Below are 21561 nucleotides of genomic sequence, written 5' to 3'. Positions count from 1 at the left end.
ATAAGCTGCTTAGGAGGGGGAGAAAACTAGCTGCCATTGCTTTGTTACTTGGTGACATGAGCTTAGGTCAGGACTGTGTAGAATCAATCATCTGATATGTTGTAATTGACATGGAAGTGGCAGGGATGAATAATACAAAAGGATGGACATGTAGCTTATTTTCAGATAAGATGACTATGAGATGCAGAGAACACAACAGCCATTCAAGTGCAACGTAAACTTCCCAGTACTGCAAAGGAAGATGCAGTACCTGACTTGAATTGCACCATTTGTATGTGCCAAATAAACCTAATTACAGAGGCAAAACAACTTAAAAGAAACATATTATGATCTTCTCACAGATATATACTTAAAACAGGCACAGTGATGGGTAAGCTTACCTTAGGTTTCTTGCGCAGGTTAGGGGAGAGTTTAAAACTGGTGACATAGCCTCGGTCATTGCCCACAATGATGATGGGATAGATGGGATTAAACTCAATGTGAGTCAGCTTTGTCTCGGCTGCCACAGTTACCTGGCAGAGGGGCTCGTGCTTGTTGATGCTGAGATCAAAAACATAAACCTGGAAAAAATGTTTAAAAGGCCTTGGTTATCCATTTGTTTTTACAGGTTTGACCCTCATTTTGAACCAACATTTCAGAAGTTTGGCATTATCACTTCTGGCAGATGGCAAAAAAAAAAAATTATCTTGTTGACCATTGTACTTCGGCTAATGGATGTAATGCTGCAGCCCCTGTGTGATAAAGTCAATCTGTTATAAGAGGCTGCCTTTTCATGTCTTGTGTTGTGATTATGAGTAAAGGGAATGATGCAGCACAAGCCTCTACAGGGATGCAAGCCTGACCATCTGCTGCAAGGTAGGGTGTTTTCCAGTAATTCAAGGAGTGTGAATCCCTGTCAGTATGTGCATGTGAATGTGTTTTTCCTGTATGCTGGCAGCTCCAATACAGTATCATAAGTGTCATTATCCAGAAGGAACTAGATCACAGATATTCTCCTTTCAGCGTAGGTGTATTTAGAAAATCTGTCGACCACAAATGAATTCACTTCAAAGCTCAGCCCACTCTTTTTACCGGAACAGTGACTCTACCCGAGCCGTGAGGGTTCACACTATCTGTGTGCCAGCAACACAGTTATCACTTAAAACCAATCATCATAATCTACCAGTGTATGCCTTTCTGAAACCTTCAGCAAAACATCCATTAGCTGTAGGGTTTGCTTTTGACGTTGAACGTTCATAAAAAGACAAACGCTGATCAGGTTTGTTCTAAAAGAAAGAATCTGAACAAAATTTTGATTTCATCTAACCAAAATTATGCTGTATATTGTTATTTTCTATAACCCCAATTCCAAAAATTCAGGGCACTGTGTGAAATGTAAGTTAAGACAGAATGCAATCTCATAACCCTTATTTAATTCACACTAGAACACAAACAACAAATCAGATATTGAAACCGAGACTTTTACCATTTCATGAAAAGTATTAGCTCATTTTTCATTAGATGGCAGCAACACGTCTCAAAAAAGTAGTGACAGAGCAACTAAAGGCTGGAAAAGTAAGTGGTGCCATGAGATCTTGTGAGATCAAAGTATCAAGAGAATTCTCGTCAATATGAAAACCACCTCGTGAGATAAATATTGCGCAGACACTATGAGCAGCAGCTCTCCTGACAGAAAACAATACCAAATTGGAAATTATAATAGATCACTAAAATGCCCTGGAGACTTTGAAATTGTTGGTTTGACAACTAATGAAGAAACGGATATGATCCGTGATCCATCCAGATCACTGCTCCAGCCCCCACCCCCCTCCTCCGCATGCACTACTTGGGGCTGCGTATGATCCACCTAGTATAATAAGTTCATCGTAGCGGTGCGATTCCTCCCACCACCAAAGACATGCTTGTTAGGTTAATTGGTGACTCTAAATTGGCCGTAGATGTAAATGTGAGAGTGCCTGGTTGTCTGTCTCTGATGCCCTGTGATTGACTGGTGATCAGTCCAGGGTGTACCTCCAGGGTACAGACCTTTCACCATTAGGAAACATTTGGTGCATCATAAAACAAAAATCAGGCAAAGCAGTCCAGGACTGTTGAGCAGTTAGAATCTTTACACAAGAATGGGACAACATTCCTCTCCCAAAACTCCAGCAACTGCTCTCCTCACTTCCCAGACATTTACAGACTGCTATTTAAAGAAGAGGGGATGCTACACAATGGTAAACATGGCCCTGTCCCTACTTTTTTTTTTTTTTTTTACACGCGTTGCTGTCATCAAATAGAAAATGAGCTAACATTTTTCATGAAATAGTTAAATCTCTCAGTTTCACCATCTGATCTGTTGTTTATGTTCTACTGTGAATAAAATATGGTTTTATGAGACTTGCATTCTGTTTATATTTTACACAGCGCCACAACTATTCTGAATTGGGGTTGTAATTGATTATGATTTACTAAATCATTTACAACCAGTGAGGTACTTAATTGCTATATAAATTACTGAGGGTGATACATAGGTATCTTAAAATGCATGAGCAGAAGCAGGTGTGCTAAGCAAGATAGGTGGCAGTCCATTTGCAGTCAGTTCAAAGAAGCTGCACAGACAGCAAATATGGATTTGGAGACTAAAAGCCATGGAATAAGCCTAGACCTGTCATTATTTCATCCTGACACTTTATTTTCTCAAGAGTCAGCTCAGATGGAGAGGCAAGGACAGAGAGAAAGAAGAGATATTTGTTTGCCCTGCACAATGTCATCCTTACACCTTAAGCCAGGCCAGACATAATTCTTAGGACCACGTGCACTAAAGCACGTACACACACACACACACACACACACAGACGGAAGAACGTATGCTGCTGTGTCTCTGACGTTTGGCAGTGTAGCAGCAGGAACAGCAGGTTGTCATCAACAGTAAATACACGTCAAGGAGTGCAGAACTCATGCTGAGTCACAGAAGCTCATCAGACACTCATCACCGAAAATGAAAAATGTACTGCAAAGACTCTGTTATCTTCAGAAGGAATATAACCATTTACATCATGCACTGACACGGCCTCAGAGAATGGGAAAATTCTGACAATATCCAGCTATTCATCAAACCTGACAGCAAACAAACATTAAGAAAGGATTGGTCTTGCCTAAAACAGAAAGTAGAGCAGATATTTAGAAGATACTGTTAATTCAGCTCAGTACATCTGAAACTCACATCCCAATATATTCCCTTTTTCCACACAACAAAGCCTGAGCTATTTCCCCCTTCTGAGTCCTGTCAATCTCACTGGAATGATGATTTCAGTTTTGAGTTCAGTAACTGACCTTGATCGACTCCAATTTCATTTTCCTGTCCTTCCTCCTCAGAAAGGTGAGGATATTGTGCTTTGTGCAATGTATGCCAGCTGATGAGCTCTTAATGAGTTTTTTTTATGGCTGCTGAAAACGGCTTTGATCCAGTTTCAAAGACGAAATTACCTTGGTTAGAAAGACTGGAAGGAAGTCTGCTTTCAAGCAAAGTCATTTAATTGTAGTTGTTTTTAAGTGCAAGATGTTTACAGCTAAACCAATGGCTGTTTTGATTGTTTGCTTCTACATTGGCCATTTGCAGTACAAGTTATTGCTTTTCTACATAAAGTTTAAGAACAGGCCCCTGTTATATTAGTTATTTCTAATAAATTGACATTTCAACTCTACGTGTTATCAGCAGTGATTATTGGCTGTTTAAAGATCTGCATAATTGTGTATATACTTCAGTATGTTTTGAGCTTGTGATGACTGAATCCTTCCTCCAGAAAGAACAGGACATACACAAACACTATCCCATAAGGTGTCGCTCAAATTGCTCAGCTCTCATTTCCTCTTTGTCACTCTCACTGGACTTCCCTTAGCACACTGGACAGGAAATGTGTCAGACACAGCACTCTGGATTTTTATAGCATGGCACAGCCTGGTGTGGCCACAAACAGATGGGGACAGCTTGAAGCCATTCTAAGAAAATACGTGGAGATAAGCAACGCGGCATCCTCTGTAATTACTTTTAGCTGAAATCAATAACCCCTGGCAGGGCAGGAAGCCAGCCACCTATGAAAGAAGAAAGTGAGCTTGAAGAAACTTGATTAAGTGAGGCAGCTCAGCACTTATCTCTGGCTTTGCCCTGTGGGTTATTCAGATTTCTCTATAACTATATTATGGGATAATAGTGAAGTAGATGGCACACACTGACTGCAGATGGTGTGACCTGTCAGGTAATAGTTAAGTTCATGTTATGGGAAGTACACAGCAGATATTTATTGGTGATAGGTATGAGAAAAGAGCCCCATTGGTAAGAGTTAACTGATACCATTACATAGCCATGATGTGACAAATAGGACATGATAGTATACTTTGATACAGGCCCACATACAAACTTAAAACAGAGTTCTCAAGTGGCCAGCAATGAGTCTGGATCTAAATCCCAGTGAACACCTATGAAGAGATCTTACAACTGCTGTTGCCAGAAGCACCCTTCAAATCTGAGAGACCTGGAGCAGTTTGCAGTCCGAAAACCCAGTTGAGAGGTGTAAGAAGCTTGTTGACGGTTATAGGAAGCGACTGGTTTCAGTTATTTTTTCCCGAGGGTGTGCAACCAAATATTAAGTTGAGGGTGCCAATAATTCTGTCCGTCCCATTTTTTGAGTTTTGTATAAAATTATGTCAATTTTGTCTTTTTTCTTTGGATTTTTTGTGTTGTTCCAATACACATAAAGGCAATAAACACATGTATACCAAAAACATTTTTAATTGCAACAATTTCTGGGAGAAATGGTGTATTTTCTGGAAAAATTCCAGGGGTGCCAATACTTTCGTCCATGACTGTAAGAGTGTCCCTTATTCTAAACCTAGTTCAGAAAAACTAAACTCAATTATATATATCTTTATCAGGAAAACTTATATTAGAGTAGTACTATTTAGCCCTGAACTACTTAACTTCAAAGAAATTTTGACATTGCTTTTTTGTTAAGATGGTTGAAGCTTCAGCTCCTATTTTTAGCTTGTCTTAGTTTAGTCTTCTTTAAGGAAACAGGTAGTTGACAAACATTTTTAGTCATAGTTTTAGTTGAAAAATTAAAACTACTGGCATGAACTGTATTTCAAAAGTGCCAAATCTGCTGTCTTTAACTATAGATACAAAACACCTGGACTTAAAACAATATGGGAGAATGTTTTGATAAATGTAATCATAACTAAGAGGCAGTTAAAAAGACAGCTGCTAATTGAACTAGTATTCACCAAACCAAGTAAAACCCATGAGTGAAGGTGTGGGCTGTAAAATACTCTTTAATATCAAAGTAAAAACAGATTTCTCCATAGAGTAGTCTCACTATCAGCAAAATGGGGATCACCTGAGTGCAGTGAATGTGTCTCAAGTGATTGCAGTATAAAGACATCTTTGGTTGAAGGTCCAGTCAGTATACCTAGCTACCATTTCACCATAAAGACAAAAGAACATTCCAAGCAAGGTTATTGAAATGTCATAGTCAGGGGATAGATACTAAAACATTTCAAGACACTGAACATCCCCCTGAGTTTAATCCTTGGCAGTCAAGATCTAAACACAACATAGGGATGAACTTTCAGACTCCTGTGTACTACAGCAGCTTATAAGGTAATCTGGCTCCTTTAAATCTAGTTATTTTTCAGCCTATTTTTGTCTTGTTTAACTCCATGTTGACCTCTTTTTCGCAGTGTCTCCACCTCTGTACCAGTGATTCTGCCAACCACAGCCAGGACACCATCATTTGCACTATTATTGTATAACAAACTCCTTTAACCTTACTGCCTCATCTCATGTTCTGCTCATGGGTTTTTGTCATATCTTCATCACAATAGTTTCTTGAATATTAGGATACTATTTCTAATATTAATATATATACAGTATATAGGCAAATATCTATTGTTGTTCCTCCATTTATAGGTAGAAAGGTAGCATAATTATCTATCAAGAGAAAAATGTAGCTCTGTATGGAGAGGGATATCAATTTATTTAGGGTAAGATACAGCTCTACATAAGCGTTACCCAGTTCTATATGGAGAAGAAATTGTTCCATAATGAGTGGAGAACATTTCTATAAGGAATGAAAAACAACTCTGAAAAGACTAAATGCAACACTGTATTGAGTCAATTAATGTAGAGTTGTTTTTAGTTTGTTCATCCTGGAGTACATAATCATCATTTAAATTTAACTAAAAACACTGTTAAGAGTAAAAACAACCCTGAAAACATTACTCTGCAAGCAGAGTAGGTTAACCTCAAATGAGTGGGACCATATTTTATATTTTCTAGCAAAACTGTATTCAATTTGGTTAAATTTACTAAGGTAAATTTACTGTGTAGATCAGGCCCTCCTCATTAAACTGAGGGAGCATGCAAGATTTAGACTAGTGAGAGAGGCCATCAAGACACCTATGACCACTCTGAAGGAGTTACAAGCTTCAGCAGCTGATATAGGAGAGACTGCATACAACAACTGTTGCCCCGATTCTTCCCGAGTCAAAGCTTTATGGGAGAGTAGCAAGGAGAAAGCCACTGTTGAAGAAAACTCATATTAAATCTCAACTAGAGCTCACCAAAAGGCATGTGGGAGACTCCACGGTCAAGTGGAAGAAAGTTCTTTGGTCTGATGAGATCAAAATGGAGCTTTCTGGCCATTAGAGAAGATGCTTTGTTTGGCAGACACCAAACACTGCACATCACTGCAAACACACCATCCCCACTGTAAAGCACAGTGTTGGCAGCAACATGCTGTGGGGGTGCTTCTTGGCAGTCAGCCCTCGAGGGCTCATAAAAGTGGAGGGTAAAATAAATGCAAAATTGAGAAAAATCCTGGAGGATAGTCATATTCAGTCTGCAAGAGAACTATGACTGGGAGAAGATATATTTTTTTCCAGCAAGACAGTGACCCGAAGCATACAGAGAAAGCTACACAGAAATGTTTTTTTTAAAAACAACAAGGTGAATGTTCTAGAGTGGCCAAGTCACACCCACACCTCAATCCAAGACAGAATTTGTGGCTGGACTTGACAAAGGCTGTTAACACTCAATCCCTGTACAGTAAAATTGCAGTGTCCAGATGTGCAGGCCTGATTGAGACCTATCCACACACACTCAGTGCTGTGATCACAGCCAAAGAGGGTAATTATTTATGTGGTCACTTATTTTACATTACATATTTTGATATTATTGACATAACTGTGGAGAAATCTGTTTTCACTCTGATATTAAAGGTTTTATTTAAGTTTTTTGGTCAAAAGGCCAAACTATATTAACCATGATTGATTTATAAAATCAATAAAAGGGTAAAATATCCAAAGGAGTGAACACTTTCTAGAGGCACTGTACATATTGCTAGAGGGGTACTTACTGTTCCATCTGTTGTGACAGCAGCAAAAACAGTGGAGGAGTATGGAGCCCAGGCAACATCACCAACAGCTGCTTTCAGGTCAAAGGTGAACATCGGAGTGCTGGAAACAAAACAGACATGTACAGATGGCAAAACTTTAAATTTTCACTATATTTCATGAAATACTAAAATACTTTGTGACTCTTTTTGTTCAGAATAAACAACCACGGCAAATCGTCAGCTTAAGTTGTCATTCCAATCTGTGGTCGTCAGTTTGCTAATCTATCTGCGTGAATTATCTACAAAACTCAACACTTTAATCCTGCCATCAAGACGATGATACATCCTGGATATAATTTTAACAAGTTTCCAGTGACAGAAACCATCTTTACACTGTCATCTATGGTAATCAGTTACAATCTGTCCAGGCATGATGCCTCATCAGAGCCTGGCAGAGACAACGGGTGGAGATGAAACAGAAGGCTCCACCATGCTGTTTCCTCACATTATTAACTTGTGAAACCCCACTGGAAGCAAGATGAAGGACAGAAATATGAAACCAGGCTCTTACGGGTCTTCTTCAGATAATAAGTGTTGAGGGTGAGCAAGAAAGAGAGAGAGAGGCACAGAAAGAAACTAGAACCACTGCCTGGTGGTTATATGCCTCTGTGAGATACACAACTGCTGGACAGAGAAAGCTGAGGGGGGTTTATAGGAATTGTAACAATCTTACAAGCAGGGATTAATTTGAGGCCTGATGAGTTCGACCTTTGACCTCCTTTAGTCAGAGGTGACATTTGTGCAAACTTTAAAGACAATTCCCAAAAGTGTTCTTGTGTGTTCCTATTATGTTCCAGTGGCCTAGCAGGAAACTCATATGGACCCAAAACACAAAAAGACAATGCCTTTGGTTAATGCCATTGCCTGTGCAGGATTATAAAACTATTTTCCAATGTGTTTGGTTGCACACAAAATATAGCCTACGTACTTAAATCAGTGCTTAGATTAGTTTATTTTAATAAGGCAAATTCAAAATTAAGGCTAACCATAAAACCGCTACCTTGGACAGTCTTTAAGGGATATTTTGCTAGGTTAGTTTATTACAGTATTCTTTGGTTACTTCTTTGAATTACTGTTTACTCTCTTCTTACAATAAACTCCCACATATACAGTGCTTAACAAATTTATTAGACCACCTGTCATATTTGTCTCAAAGACCATCCAGCATCATGAAGTGCTTTAATGCAGACTCTTTCATTTTCAGTGAGCTCTCCACGTTTTACCATTTTGAACAGGAATGAGGGATTTCAAACTGAATTCACCCACTGGGCTTCTCTGAGAAGTCAGAAATGAATCAGGCATAACATTCAACCACTAAAACGAATTTTTCTGTTCAGGAATGCAAGTAAATAACTATAATTTGACATATTAATCAAGAAATATTAATGTGCTTTACTATTTTCTCAATTTTTTTGTAAATCAGTAAATTTGAAAATTCATGGATAACAATAATAATTATATTTTAGCATTAAAAATATCATTTCGTTTAAAGAGCTTCTACATATTGGTGTATTAACCATTGCACAAACATAAAAAATGATTTTTAATTTAGGGCAGCTGTGGCATAAACCTTACTTTGGTTAGGGTTAGGGTGGTCTAATAAAATTGTTAAGCACTGTATATCATAATAAAAAGAAAGACACAGTAATTTTGTATCACTGATCTCTAAAAAGCAGATTAGGGTTAACATAAGTATTACAATTACACCAACATGTCCCATCAAGCGGCCAAATATCTTTCCTATTTGTGTGCTTTTTCGATGTTTGACATGCACTCTGGTTGGCATAAAATGGTAAGAAATCAGTTGCAAAGGGCAGTAAATCCAGCCCAAAGTCGTCTAAGAGAGTGTTTTACAGCAGAGTGACACTGAACAGTCTGTAAATTCAGTCAGAGCTTTTCAGGATTCATAAATCATGTCTGGCTGTTTCACTAGGCTGAGGAGCAAATTTATCAAGGCAATCCTTTGTGTGATTGACTGACTTGATAGAAGTCCCTTCCATCACTACAAGCTCTTTAGCTCAATGAAAACGGCTGAATTTGTGACAGCTTTGCAGTTATATTAATCTCAAATAAAAGGTGTTTTTAAGAGTAAAATCTCATAAATGTCTGACTGTGTGGTAACTCCTGTGAAAGTTTTCTGGTCAAAGTCTTGAAAACATAATGTCTCAAATGTACAGGATGTAATTGATCATTCTTGAAAACCCTGTGTCTCATAATGGGCAGATGATTACTATCATTATTCAGTCAAACTGCCTTTGCTGACAAGAAGTAGGAGGCACTGTCGGTTAGGAAAATTACGTTGGGTCTGTAATGATTATAAGTAGGTAATAACAACTAAAGACTAAATTTAATATTATGAGATAAACAGGAAGGATGATTATTTCTTGCATCTTTACTTTATGTACATATATTAATGCCAAAAGCAAAGGTTTTATTCTATTAAAGCATAAATACAGTAAAATTACAGCAGCAATTCTGTAACTGCTTAAACACATAAAGTCCTACTTTTAGCCCAATACTGAGGGGACTATTCAGAGTCCCTTACTAAGAATAAAAGCTTTTCCTTCGAAGTATAATCCTCTGCCTTGAATGCTGCTGCACCAATCAGTGTGTGTGACTGCTGCATCAACAGAATATGATCCCCCCTGTTTTCCCCCTGTTTAGCTTGCAGTGATAGAGATGGTTACTCAATAAAAAGATTCACACACAATCTTAATGATATTAACATTTCTATGTATGCAGTCATATCTTTTATAAATTTGAGCATTTTATTGTGTACAAAAATATACTGTTACAGCTGTGACCCAATGTAAAGTGGGCAGGGGGAATTCTCCCATAGTTATTAGTTTAGTTGATATTGGATTTTTGTCAATATCCAATATTTACATATTCACCTTAGCTGATACAGATATCAGTACCGATATATACAGTAGATGTAGTTTAGAACTAAAACTCAAGTCCTTATACAGTTTTTAAAGATGAACAAATAAATAAACTACAGATCTTAGAACACACTTTAAAGATTAAGAATAAACAAAGAAAGACTTCAGCTGATGTAGTTCTGTTAGTCCTGCCTACAACTTCACTTATTGGTACATACGGCTGATATTTGCAGTGGGTATAAGCTGTTATTAACAGCTGATATAGCCGTTGTAAATACTAGCAGATTTTTTCACATCTGCTGATACCGATAATACTGTGCATTCCTTGTTTCCACCCTTCACTCTCAACCATTCATCTTACTTGATGGTGTGGTCCCAGATCTTGACGGTCCAGTCTGAGCTGCAGGAGATGAAAACACTTGGGTGGAAGTGGTTCCACTTCACAGTGTCCACTGGCATTTTGTGGGAAGCATAGGTCTCCAGGAACTGGCTTGAGTACGTCTTAGAGCACTAAAAAGAAATGACAAAGCATGGTTTAGCACAAAAATGATGGTATACACTCACATGAATAGCTTTGTTAATTACGGTTAAATACACTTTGTGAACCATCACTGCTGGTGTCACCAGTGGCTGTAACCATTGTAGAGAAGGAATAAATCTAGAAACCCTAATTGCTTAAATACCATAAAAATCACAAAGTCCAAAGGTTATTTTCCGTTATTTAGAATTCTATTTAACAGAATTTCCATCATAAATGCCAACAAAAATCCCTGTCCAGCTTAATCAGATAATGACAGTATTTCAAATAATCATTTATCAGTCAGAGGTTAAAGAGGCAGAAACAATACATCTCCATATCCTGTCTTTCATGCTTTAAAGGCATTAATTTTATATTAGCTCAATAAGCTGGGGAGAAGTCTTCATGAAAATAGCATATTGAAAATAAAATCTATAAAACATGGCTTGAGTTGAATTTGTAAGTTGTTCTTTTACATCTGAAGTTGATGAAAAAGTCGGTCTAAGCTGTGTCAGATTGAAGAACACTAAAAGTCCAATACAGCTAAAAGTTTTATCCCCCAAAGAGTAATGTCATCCCCTGTGGTTTAAAGTTGAATTACCCTGTAAATTTCCACAGTTTGCCTGCAATTGACAGAAAAGGTTTAAAAAGCACTGATATGCCAGCAGAGGTAGACTGAAGAGATTGGTTAACTGGGAAATCCAAAATAAAACATCTAGATGGTTTGTGGGGACAGCTGTTGCAATTTAAAGCACTGACAGCTTGATTGTTGACCTGCAGCTAGGTGGAGATAAGTAATCTGAGCTCTCCAGGGGTGTCTGTAGTGACAAACCTTGAGGTGACAGACAGAACATATTTTATCACATATACCTGATGTCTGACCATATGTCTATGAGCTGGTTTTACAGAGTTGTGTGTTTTGCTAAACAGGTAGCACTTACAAATCTGTACCAAATCCATTAAAGGGAGTAGAAAATCAGTTTGCTGCTTTGGCTTTAATTAAATAGACAGACAAAATCTGACCAGGATGCAATCAAAAAGATACAAAGTTGTGTAAGGGTGATAAAGTTATTAAAACACAAGCTTCAGGTTACGTTGAGATAAAACAGTGACAGGTTATACTCAAAGGGTAATTTGGCTTTTTACTGTTTTGTTTTGTTTTTGCATTTTTAGCCTGAAGGGTTGAATGTTAATGGCAAGACAACCCAGCTCATCTGCAGCAACCCTGTCAGAGCTTGGGATTTATTAGGGCCAAAAAAAGGAATACTCTGCAACCATATCTTAAACGTGTGGTCTGTTGCAGTGCACTATAAATCCTCTTGTGCCACTAAAATCAGGGAATTTGCACTGCATGAGGTCATTGCTAAAAAAGGAGCATCTGTTCCAGCTGATGCTTCAACTTGACATCCACAATATCCTCTAAATACCAGTCTAAATGTGTGCTTAACATTGGTGCATTTATTTGCTACCTACTAAGAAGGAAAGGACCTGAACTCCAAATATCTTACGTCTAAGTTCTATAGTCTCCTTAGGAGAGGCAGACATACATGCCTCTGAATCACTTTCATAAACTGAATGGATTCAAAACATTCATGTTATTTAATAAGTAGAATAAAATGGGGTAACTGGAAACAATAAGGATTTATTACCGCCTTTCGGCCTGTGGTAAACAAGCACATGACAGAAAAAGCAAAGAGAAGGTGGGAGGCCAGCCAAAAACAACCAGCTGTCTGATGTGGACAGAGGAAGCCTCTGCTTAAGGAGACTCATTAAAGACTTAATGTCAAGCTTAAGGCACTCCAAACAGGCCAGATGAACAGACAAAAGTGCATCTGCACATTTCCTAACACCCACACACACACACACACACACACCCAGGATATCTGTGAATGCACCTAAAACATAGAATGCCTCTGTTGTACAGGGTAGACAAAGGGAGAAAATGAGAAGCTCGAAGATGGTTCAAAGGTCATTTAAATATTAAAAGAAAGACATTTTGGAGATAAAGTATTCCAGCTTACTTTCCTTAACCTGAATCAAATTCACTAAGTAAATAATTCAGATTCTTACTACTTGATATTTTTTAACAGTTACAGACACCCTCAACTGTACTAATGCATTACCATAGATGATTTACCTTTGATGCAATTCTCTATTGATTTTTCTGCATTACAGTGCCTATAAAAAGTTATCACCCCCTTGGATGTTTTACCCTTTTACTAATCTTATAAGTCAATCATGGTCAATGTAATTTGGCTTTTTTGACTGAAGAAATAACAAAAAACCTCTTTGATGTGAAAGTGAAAATATATATATATTTTTTTACAAAGTAATGGCAATTGAATAAAAACATGTCATGTAAAATTAGTGATTGCTTAAATATTAACCTCCTTTCAAGTCAGTATTTAGATGCACCTTTGGCTGCAGTCACAGCTCTGAGTCTGTGTGGACAGATCCCAATCAGGCTTGCACATCTGGACACTGCAATTTTACTCCATTCTTCTTTGCAAAACTGATCAAGCTGTCAGGTTGCATGAGGATCTGGCAAGAACAGCCCTTCTCAAGTCCAGCCACAAATTCTTCTACTGGATTGAGGTCTGGGCTTTGACTCGGACCCTCCAGAACATTCACCTTGTTGTCTTTAAACCCTTTGTGTAGCTTTTGCTGTATGCTTCGAGTCATTGTCTTGCTGATAAAACATCTCCCTCTTGCAGACTGAATAAGATTGTCCTTCAAGATTTTCCTCTATTTTGCTGCATTCATTTTACCCTCTACCTTTACAAGCTTTCCAGGGCTGGCTGCACCCCCACAGCATGATGCTGCCACCAACGTGCTTTAAAATGGGGATGGCGTGTTTGTGCTGATGTGCAGTGTTTGGTGTCCGCCAAACAAAGCATCTTCTCTAATGACCAAAAAGCTCCATTTTGATCTCATCAGACCAACTTTCTTCCACTTGACCATAGAGTCTCCCACATGCCTTTTGGTGAACTTTAGTCCAGATTTAATGAGTTTTGTGCCACATTGACTTTCTCTTTGCCACTCCCCTATTAAGCTTTGACTGGGGAAGACCCGGGGCAACAGTTGTATGCAGTGTCTCTCCCATCTCAGCTGCTGAAGCTTGTAACTCCCTCAGAGTGGTCATAGGTGTCCTGACGGCCTCTCTCACTAGTCTCCTTCTTGCATGGTCACTCATTTTGTGAGGAGGGCCTAATCTAGGCAGACCCACACATGTGTTGTATTCCCTCCATTCCCTCCTAAGCATCCTTCCCCTTACTGATAATTGTAATATTTTCTCTGAGATGCTTGAAGTGTTCTTTTGTCTTCATGGTGTAATGGTAGCCAGGAATACTGATTAACCAGTGACTGCACCTACTGGACACAGGTGTCTTTATACTGCAATCACTTGAGACACATTCACTGCACTTGGATGATCCCCATTTCACCTATTGTGAGACTATAAGTATCAGTTGGCTGGACCTCTACTGAATAAGGTCTGAATAATTATGCAATCACTTATTTCACCTTAAACATTTAATATCAGATATTACTTTGTAGAAATCTATTTTCACTTTGATATTAATACGTTTCTTTGCCAAAAAAAAAAAAAAAAACAAATTATATTGCCCATGATTGATTTATAAAATCAATAAAGGGTATACTCTCCAAGGGGGTGAATTCTTTTTATAAGTATGGCATGTTACTGACAAAAATATCATATTAATGAGGCATAATTTAATGGTATTTTATGAAAAGCCATGCTGTGATTTGCTTTGCCACTTTGCTTGAAGACTTAACTGGCATTAGTTACATGAACAAAGGGACATGAACAAAGGGTGTAAATGTAAAGGTTTAGAAGTGGCAACTGTTTAAATATTTTTATACTCACCTTATGTATATCCCCTTTCTCTGTTCCAACTAGGAAGAGATAGTCAATCTGTTTATGGAAATCAAAAGATGTTCCAGAGGCTGTGGACAAGAGATATCAAGTTCTTATGTTATACTATCAGAATTACAGACAAGAGACAGAGGCAAAACTGAGTTGAAATCAGGTCATACTTGAAGTAAATTAAATTAATCAAAATTTGCATTTTTTTTCCTTATTTACAAAAGACAACACACTGAGGAAAAAAGGCATTACCAATATTTGCCTGCTGTGTATTTTGCAGGTCCTCAGACACTGCTCCACCTAGTGACAGCCTAATAATGTCAGTAAAGACCAGCTCATTCTGCAAGCATGCAAACACACTGTGGTTAAGTCATGCTCATATGTGATTGATTTGTGAATTAAAATGGACAAATTTGAAAAAGAAAGCAAATACAAGAAGGGATACATTGCAGAAAAACTGTGTAAATTGCACCTTGAAAGTTGCACTAAATAAGCTGTATTTTTTTAAGGTAACAAAATATGAGGAACGGCCTCTAATGCCAAAACAGAAGATTAAAAGTTAAAGCAGGAATATATGCAACTACAGTACATCTAATCTTTAGGAATATCAGTGCATTGGTTTAACACTGATGTTGGCCAATATCATCGCTGTTGACAACATCAACCATCTGCAAATAATGTGGCATGAGGAGATATTAGAAGTCAATGTACAGTATTTATGTTGTGTCACATCAATTTAATACAGGCATCTAGTTCACCTAAATGCTGAATCGAATAGGAGATTTTTTTTACTGGGCAGAAGATGTGAAATGTTGGGCAAACTCTGGTGTGTTTTCATGGTCAAGTATAAAAGAACATTTTGGCAGTGGGAGTTTTACACCAAAAGAAGTGATGAAAAAAATGACCAGAAATCAGCTAAATTGTTTTTTTTTTTTTTTTTTTAAATCAGTTTCAGTACTGGCCCAAATGGACTTACCTTAATGAGTGTCCAAGATACAACTCGGCCATCAGATGACACAGAAAAGAAATTGTGGTTATTGTCCATGTCATCATTCTGCCAACGCACCTGAAAAAAGAAACAAATAAATCAATAAATCTACCAAGGGAAAAAAATAAAAATTTTATCCTTGGAAGGAGGAAACATTTATGTGCAAAATGGGGATAGTGTAACTTCCAGCTATCTGGTTTGTGATAACTCTTCATCTAAACTCACAAGAGGAATCAAAGTTATTCAATAAGGGGATGATTCCAACATTATTGTATTATACACCATAAACTCTTATGACCTTTACCCTGCCCCTGCCCTCACCTGCCAGACTGGGTCTGTGTGCTTTCCATTCTTAGCTGTGCTCTTATACATAGGCTCCTGTCCCTCTTTTTTCAAGTTATAAACAGCCACACAGCCATCATAGAAGCCTACTGCCACAAGGTGGGTGTGCTGCTCATGGATGTCGAGACACAGGACACTAGAGTTAGTGGGGTAGATGTACTCTGGGAAGGCAGAGTTCTTCAGTGAGTAGAAGAGAAGCATGCCACGCCCCTGTTTGGTGAAGGTGTCTGGAAAGAAGAGGAGAATGGCAAAAATGGCCAAACATAGAAAATACATCATAGAAAGAAAGAAACGTCTGATTGGATAAGGTACAAAGATAACTCCGTCCGGTATTTAACAAAAATAACATTGTTGAATCCTTCCATTATAAGTGCTTACATGATCCCAGTCCCACAGAAAAAAGATCTTGATATTTCTTATTCCTGTTGAGAGTAGATACAGACAGAAGAGCTCTGAATACAAACTACTAAAGGTGAAGCATATGATCAACTATATTATGATTACAAATACAAGATATATAATATGGCAGTTATAGCCGCATATTATCAATCAGATTGAAAATAGACAGCATTCTTATCTAAGGCAATGTTTGACCCAGTTGTTGAACAAACTCACCAGCAGAGGGCAGTGACAGACAGTTTTTTGACTTTGTCATATTGGAATTTCCACAGAGGGAGAATGGTGCCTTGTTGGCCCCTTGACTCATCAGATGCATCCTCGTAGTATTTGAAGTCTGAAAGGGCATTACAGCATAAAATATAATGTATCTTAGAATAATTTTCAAATGAAAATTAAGTTCATTTTTGTGGCACCACCTTCTAAAATTTACCTTGTGCTATTTCATCAAACTTATTCTGGTTGATCATTCGTTCAAATATTTTGGCTGCCTTGCTCACTTTGTTCACATCATCATTCTGTAACAGAAACATGACATTTTGAAGGGAAATACTGAAAACACTAGTATACATCTGCACATTAGAAACGTTGTAAAACCACATTTGGTAGCTAATTTTAGATATATTTTGTTTTATTATAAGTCTTAAGTTAATGTTGGCATTTTTCAATTAGAAAATTTAACATCTACCCTCTTTTTTAGCTTCTCCAAGGTTGCAAAACAGAGTAGAGTTAGCCAATTCACAATACCTGAGTTTCCATCAGCATCATCTTCTTTTTGCTTTTGTCACCATCTTTTTTTAGCTGCATGGTTTTCTGCTTCTCTTTATTTTTTTCCTGTTTCTGTAGCTCTTCCACGTATGCATCATGGATCTCCCACTGAATAGGAAATAGAAATATTGCAGTTTGCTCTTGTGCATGCATACATATATCGTAATGCTCTAGTTTCTTTGAAAAAAAGTCAGGGAAAGTGGTACCTGATTAGCGGTGGCAGAGAAGCTGCAGCGTGGAGGAGGTTCAGTCTGGCAGCTTCTTTCCTACAGGAATATAAAAGTGACTCAAACTCAACTGTAGAGGAACCACACTATAAATATTTCATTCACCACACAACAATAGTACACTTGCCATACCAGCCAATATTTAAATTTCTTTTTTTAACATTCGATATTTCAACTAATCTGTCAAAGGCATGTGATATGATAAGAGAAAAGATGAATCTCTCTCTCACCCTCAGAGGGTTATTGAGGGTCTGGGACGCCCTCTCGCTGAAGTTGAACTGGTTTGTAACTTTTGGCTCCTTCTTGTCAGTTTTGGAGGCAGCACTGTCAGGCCGGTCTTCTTCTCCAGCTTCCTCTGCTTCCCCCCCATCATCTATGGGTGTTTTCTAAGAAAAAGAAAGTGCTTGAGCTGAACCCTCTCTTGTGGATAATTTTTTTTATACAGGACCCTTACATGCTTTTAAAAAAATGGTGCACTCAGAAAGTATTCAGACCCATGTCCTCTTTTTTTCAGTTTTGTAATGTTGCAGTCTGATTGTCTTTTAAATTAAGTTCTCCCTCTTTAATCTATACTCAGCATCCCATGATGACAAAGTGAAAAAAGAATTATAGATTATTTTACTTTCAGATTTATTAAAAATAAAAAAACTGAAACATCACTCTTACATAAGTATTCAGATCCTTTGCAACAACATTTGAAATTTTGCTCAGGTTCCCCCGATTTTTCTTGACTGCTGCTGAGATGTTCTATTCCTTCATTTGAGTCTACATGTGGTGAATTATACTGATTGAATATGATTCAGAAAGGATACTCCACATGAAAGCCTGGCTTGCAAGCTCCAAACAGGACTTCATGTGTTTTGCACTGAGAGGCTTCTGTCTAGCCACTCTGGCATACGGCCCAGATCGGTGGAGAACTGCAATGATGGCTGTCCTTTAGAAACTTTGCCCCATCTCTACACAGGATCTCTGGAACTCAGTCAGAGCGACCATCGGGCTCTTGGTCTCCTCTCTTACTAAGGCTATTCTACCTGATTGCTCAGTTTGGCCAGGTGACCAGCTCTCGAAAGAGTCCTGATTATGCCAAACTTGTTCCATTTGAGAATTATGGAGGTCGATGTGCTCTTTGGAACCTTCAGTGCAGCAGAATTTTTTGGAGTTTGTGCCTTGCAACAGTCCTGTCTCTGAGCTCTGCAAGCATTTCCTTTGACCTCATGGATTGGTTTATGCTCTGATGCACTGCCAGCTGTGAGGCCTTCTATAGAGAGGTCTGTGCCTCTGCAAACCATGTCTAATTAAGGTGTAGAAACATCTCAGTAACAATCAAGAGAAATAAGAGGCACCTAAGCTAAATTTCAAGCGTTTTTGCAATGAGTCTGAATACTTATGTCATTGTGATATTTTGATTTTTTTCACTTTGTTGTGATGGGATACTAAGTGTAGATTAATGAGGATAAAAACTGAAACAACGGAAAGGGGTCTGATTACTTTCTGAATGTACTGTCCACATTAGCACAACAATGCTCTTATTTCATTTGCTAAAACATATTTTACCGGGGTTTCTGGTTTCTCCACATCAGCTTCGGCTTCACTGTTGGCTGTCACAGTCTCTGGAATATTAAGAAATATAAAATTACAATTTGACTGTGCAAAAAAAGAGCAGATTACTTTGTTCTGTTGTTTCTGGTGTGTTGAAAATGACATCTTGTGGCATCACATATGTACTGCACCAAAGAAGAAAACACTGCCTCTGTTGAAAACATGAGGGGGACCATTCCAAATTTAAAAATAGAGAATTATCCTTAAATTTAAAATAACATTGTAACCATGGGAAAATGTAAAATGACAACCTTCAGGGACACCCTCCTTGGACTCAAGTCTTCGGGCCTCATTTGAGTCTTGATACAAAAGGCTGCCCTCCAACACAAAGTGAACTGCTAACTGATCAACAACACTTGTAGACTTGAATGAACGTTCCTGTGAAAACAGGTAGCATTAATAGAGGTGTCATATTATTGTAATATTAATAAAAGGAGATGATCATAAATGACCAATTTTTGGAACAATCAAGAACATTCATTTTTCAGGGCTAGTTTACATTCTATTAATAAATCAGAGTGAATATTTTCAGGTTATAGCAACTTTTAGAACTCTCTGACCTTGAAGCTGTAGCGGACAATATTTTGAGGGGCGTGTGGGTTGTTTGCAGTCAGTATCCTCGTGATTTCCTCTTTCAGCTCCTATAGAAGCATATCCAAAACACATGGCATCATATGTTAGAATCTTTTCTGAGAGGTGGGGATTGCAAAAACTGCTATTAACATATGAAAATGGACTCTTCAAGCTGGAAGAAAGAAGTGAGCATCAGAGGATGTCTGAGCCAATTCCCTCAAGTCAGCCCAATCCCAAGGGATGTCTTCAATTTGAGAAATAAAGATCCCCATCTGCTTACAGTCTCACTTAGCTCCAGTTGATCTGGAGGCTTAATAAGGGCTCTCCCATGGGACGAGTCATCCCATCCATCACCAGTGTCCACACCCTCTTCGTCATCCTGTAATACCAAATACAAGAGAGATTTACATTTGTAGAGCTAAAATTACATCATCACATTTTGTTGCAATAGCACATGTGTTTCTGGGTCATTCCAAAGAAAAACGAAATTTTGGGGGAGCAAAATATAAAATTCATGTTTCAATTTAGTTTACGATAGAATTTATAACCTTTATTTAACATTTAGTTGTTTTATGTCTTTTTAAAAATATATCTGATGGCCACATATAGATCTTTGTTTTTAGAATGGCAGAAAAGAGAAATATGAAAGAATGTATCACTCAGGAAAATATGTTTGTTAGTTTTAAATTAAAATACAAAACATGGTGTTCATTAAGATTTTTCCAAGTGAAATGTTACAGTAAAGGCTGGGGACAGAAAAATGCACGTTTCTGTATATTTACCATCCTCATTCCTACTGTGGCTAAAAGCAAACATTTAAAACGGAATGATATTCAGGCGTTTTGTCTTTTGTGTCAAATAAGTTAACCTACCTTTTTTTTGCTTGCAGCTTTGGTTGACTTCACTCCAGGTAATGTTACTTTCTGAACAGTTGAGGCCTGTATGTAAAAAAAAAAATGCTACCTTAATGTGATTATTAAAAAAACAAAACAATGCACAAATTTAATAAAATGGACGCTGACTAAATTCGTCATTCAAGTATTTCGAAGGCTACAGTGCCTCAGCCTTTTTTAACCGAAGCCAGTCAACATGCTAGGTTAACTGAGCTAACATTCACCTTTCTCGCGTTATTGTACGGCATTTCCAAGAGTGTGGTTTTAAGACCTGACGTTAAGTTGTACTACTTGACGTCTACAATTATCGCACGACGTGACAAAAAAAATTAAGATACAAAATAAACTTTTGAAAGAGTTGAAATCAACAGCGGGCTCCGTCCTCAACAGCTGCCCATTGCTGTATATAGGTTGCCAAGACAACAAGCTGCCTCGGTCCACGCTAATGAGAACAAAGAGCCAAATGAAGTCAAGATAATTCCCATCACACGGAAGTCAATCGGCCACCATAGGTTACCCTAATTCAAATCAATGGGACTTTGATTATAAGATCTAGGAAACACAACAGGCTTACGTTCTAAAGCAAACATTAATTGATTTTACGTTTTAAATGCGCAGCTGACCCAAGGCTGCTCTGGAATTTAGCTGATAATGTTCAGGTCGAGGTAAATGTATCCTTACACCATCAATGGGTAATTCTACAGAAACATACATTTTTCTGTCCATAGCCCTCACTGAAATATATTTCTTGTAATTTTTTTAATGAATTTAAAAGTGTTATATGAAACTATCTGTTATTTGAACAAACACTCTCTCTTAGGCGATACATTCTTTATTTTTTATTTTTTCATTTTAACAATTTACACTTGAGGACAAAATTATTAGCCCCGCCCCCATGAAAATTTTCGTTTTTCTCAAATATTTCCCAAGTGTTTTTAAAAAGAGTGGAGAGTTTTAAACACAGCGTTTCCAAACATCCTACTTTTATTTTGGATGCTTACATTGTTTTACTTTACACACAGAAATGAAAATATTCCACTAAAAAACAAAAAACTAC

At 37.8% G+C, this 21561-nt stretch overlaps 1 protein-coding gene across 1 annotated transcript in view; it reads right to left on the bottom strand.

Moving 5' to 3' along the window:
- dnai1.2 (dynein, axonemal, intermediate chain 1, paralog 2) overlaps positions 1 to 20901 on the bottom strand; it is a 28067-nt gene extending 7166 nt beyond the window's left edge. Inside the window, exons 1-19 of the mRNA XM_041782602.1 lie at positions 20729 to 20901; positions 20484 to 20549; positions 19892 to 19990; positions 19599 to 19679; positions 19290 to 19416; positions 18994 to 19049; positions 17670 to 17825; positions 17419 to 17478; positions 17192 to 17320; positions 16878 to 16962; positions 16664 to 16781; positions 16427 to 16470; positions 16028 to 16275; positions 15695 to 15784; positions 14971 to 15058; positions 14719 to 14798; positions 10677 to 10825; positions 7395 to 7494; positions 381 to 560 (exon numbers count right to left, since the gene is read on the bottom strand). Of these exons, the coding sequence (XP_041638536.1) occupies positions 381 to 560; positions 7395 to 7494; positions 10677 to 10825; positions 14719 to 14798; positions 14971 to 15058; positions 15695 to 15784; positions 16028 to 16275; positions 16427 to 16470; positions 16664 to 16781; positions 16878 to 16962; positions 17192 to 17320; positions 17419 to 17478; positions 17670 to 17825; positions 18994 to 19049; positions 19290 to 19416; positions 19599 to 19679; positions 19892 to 19990; positions 20484 to 20549; positions 20729 to 20752 (1980 nt within the window). The 5' untranslated portion in view covers positions 20753 to 20901. The remainder of the gene's footprint in view (positions 1 to 380; positions 561 to 7394; positions 7495 to 10676; positions 10826 to 14718; positions 14799 to 14970; positions 15059 to 15694; positions 15785 to 16027; positions 16276 to 16426; positions 16471 to 16663; positions 16782 to 16877; positions 16963 to 17191; positions 17321 to 17418; positions 17479 to 17669; positions 17826 to 18993; positions 19050 to 19289; positions 19417 to 19598; positions 19680 to 19891; positions 19991 to 20483; positions 20550 to 20728) is intronic.
- Positions 20902 to 21561: the final 660 nt, after the last annotated feature.

This window comes from Cheilinus undulatus, linkage group 3 (assembly GCF_018320785.1).
Source record: "Cheilinus undulatus linkage group 3, ASM1832078v1, whole genome shotgun sequence".
Taxonomy (NCBI): domain Eukaryota; kingdom Metazoa; phylum Chordata; class Actinopteri; order Labriformes; family Labridae; genus Cheilinus; species Cheilinus undulatus.
This window is presented reverse-complemented; position numbering and strand designations above follow the sequence as displayed.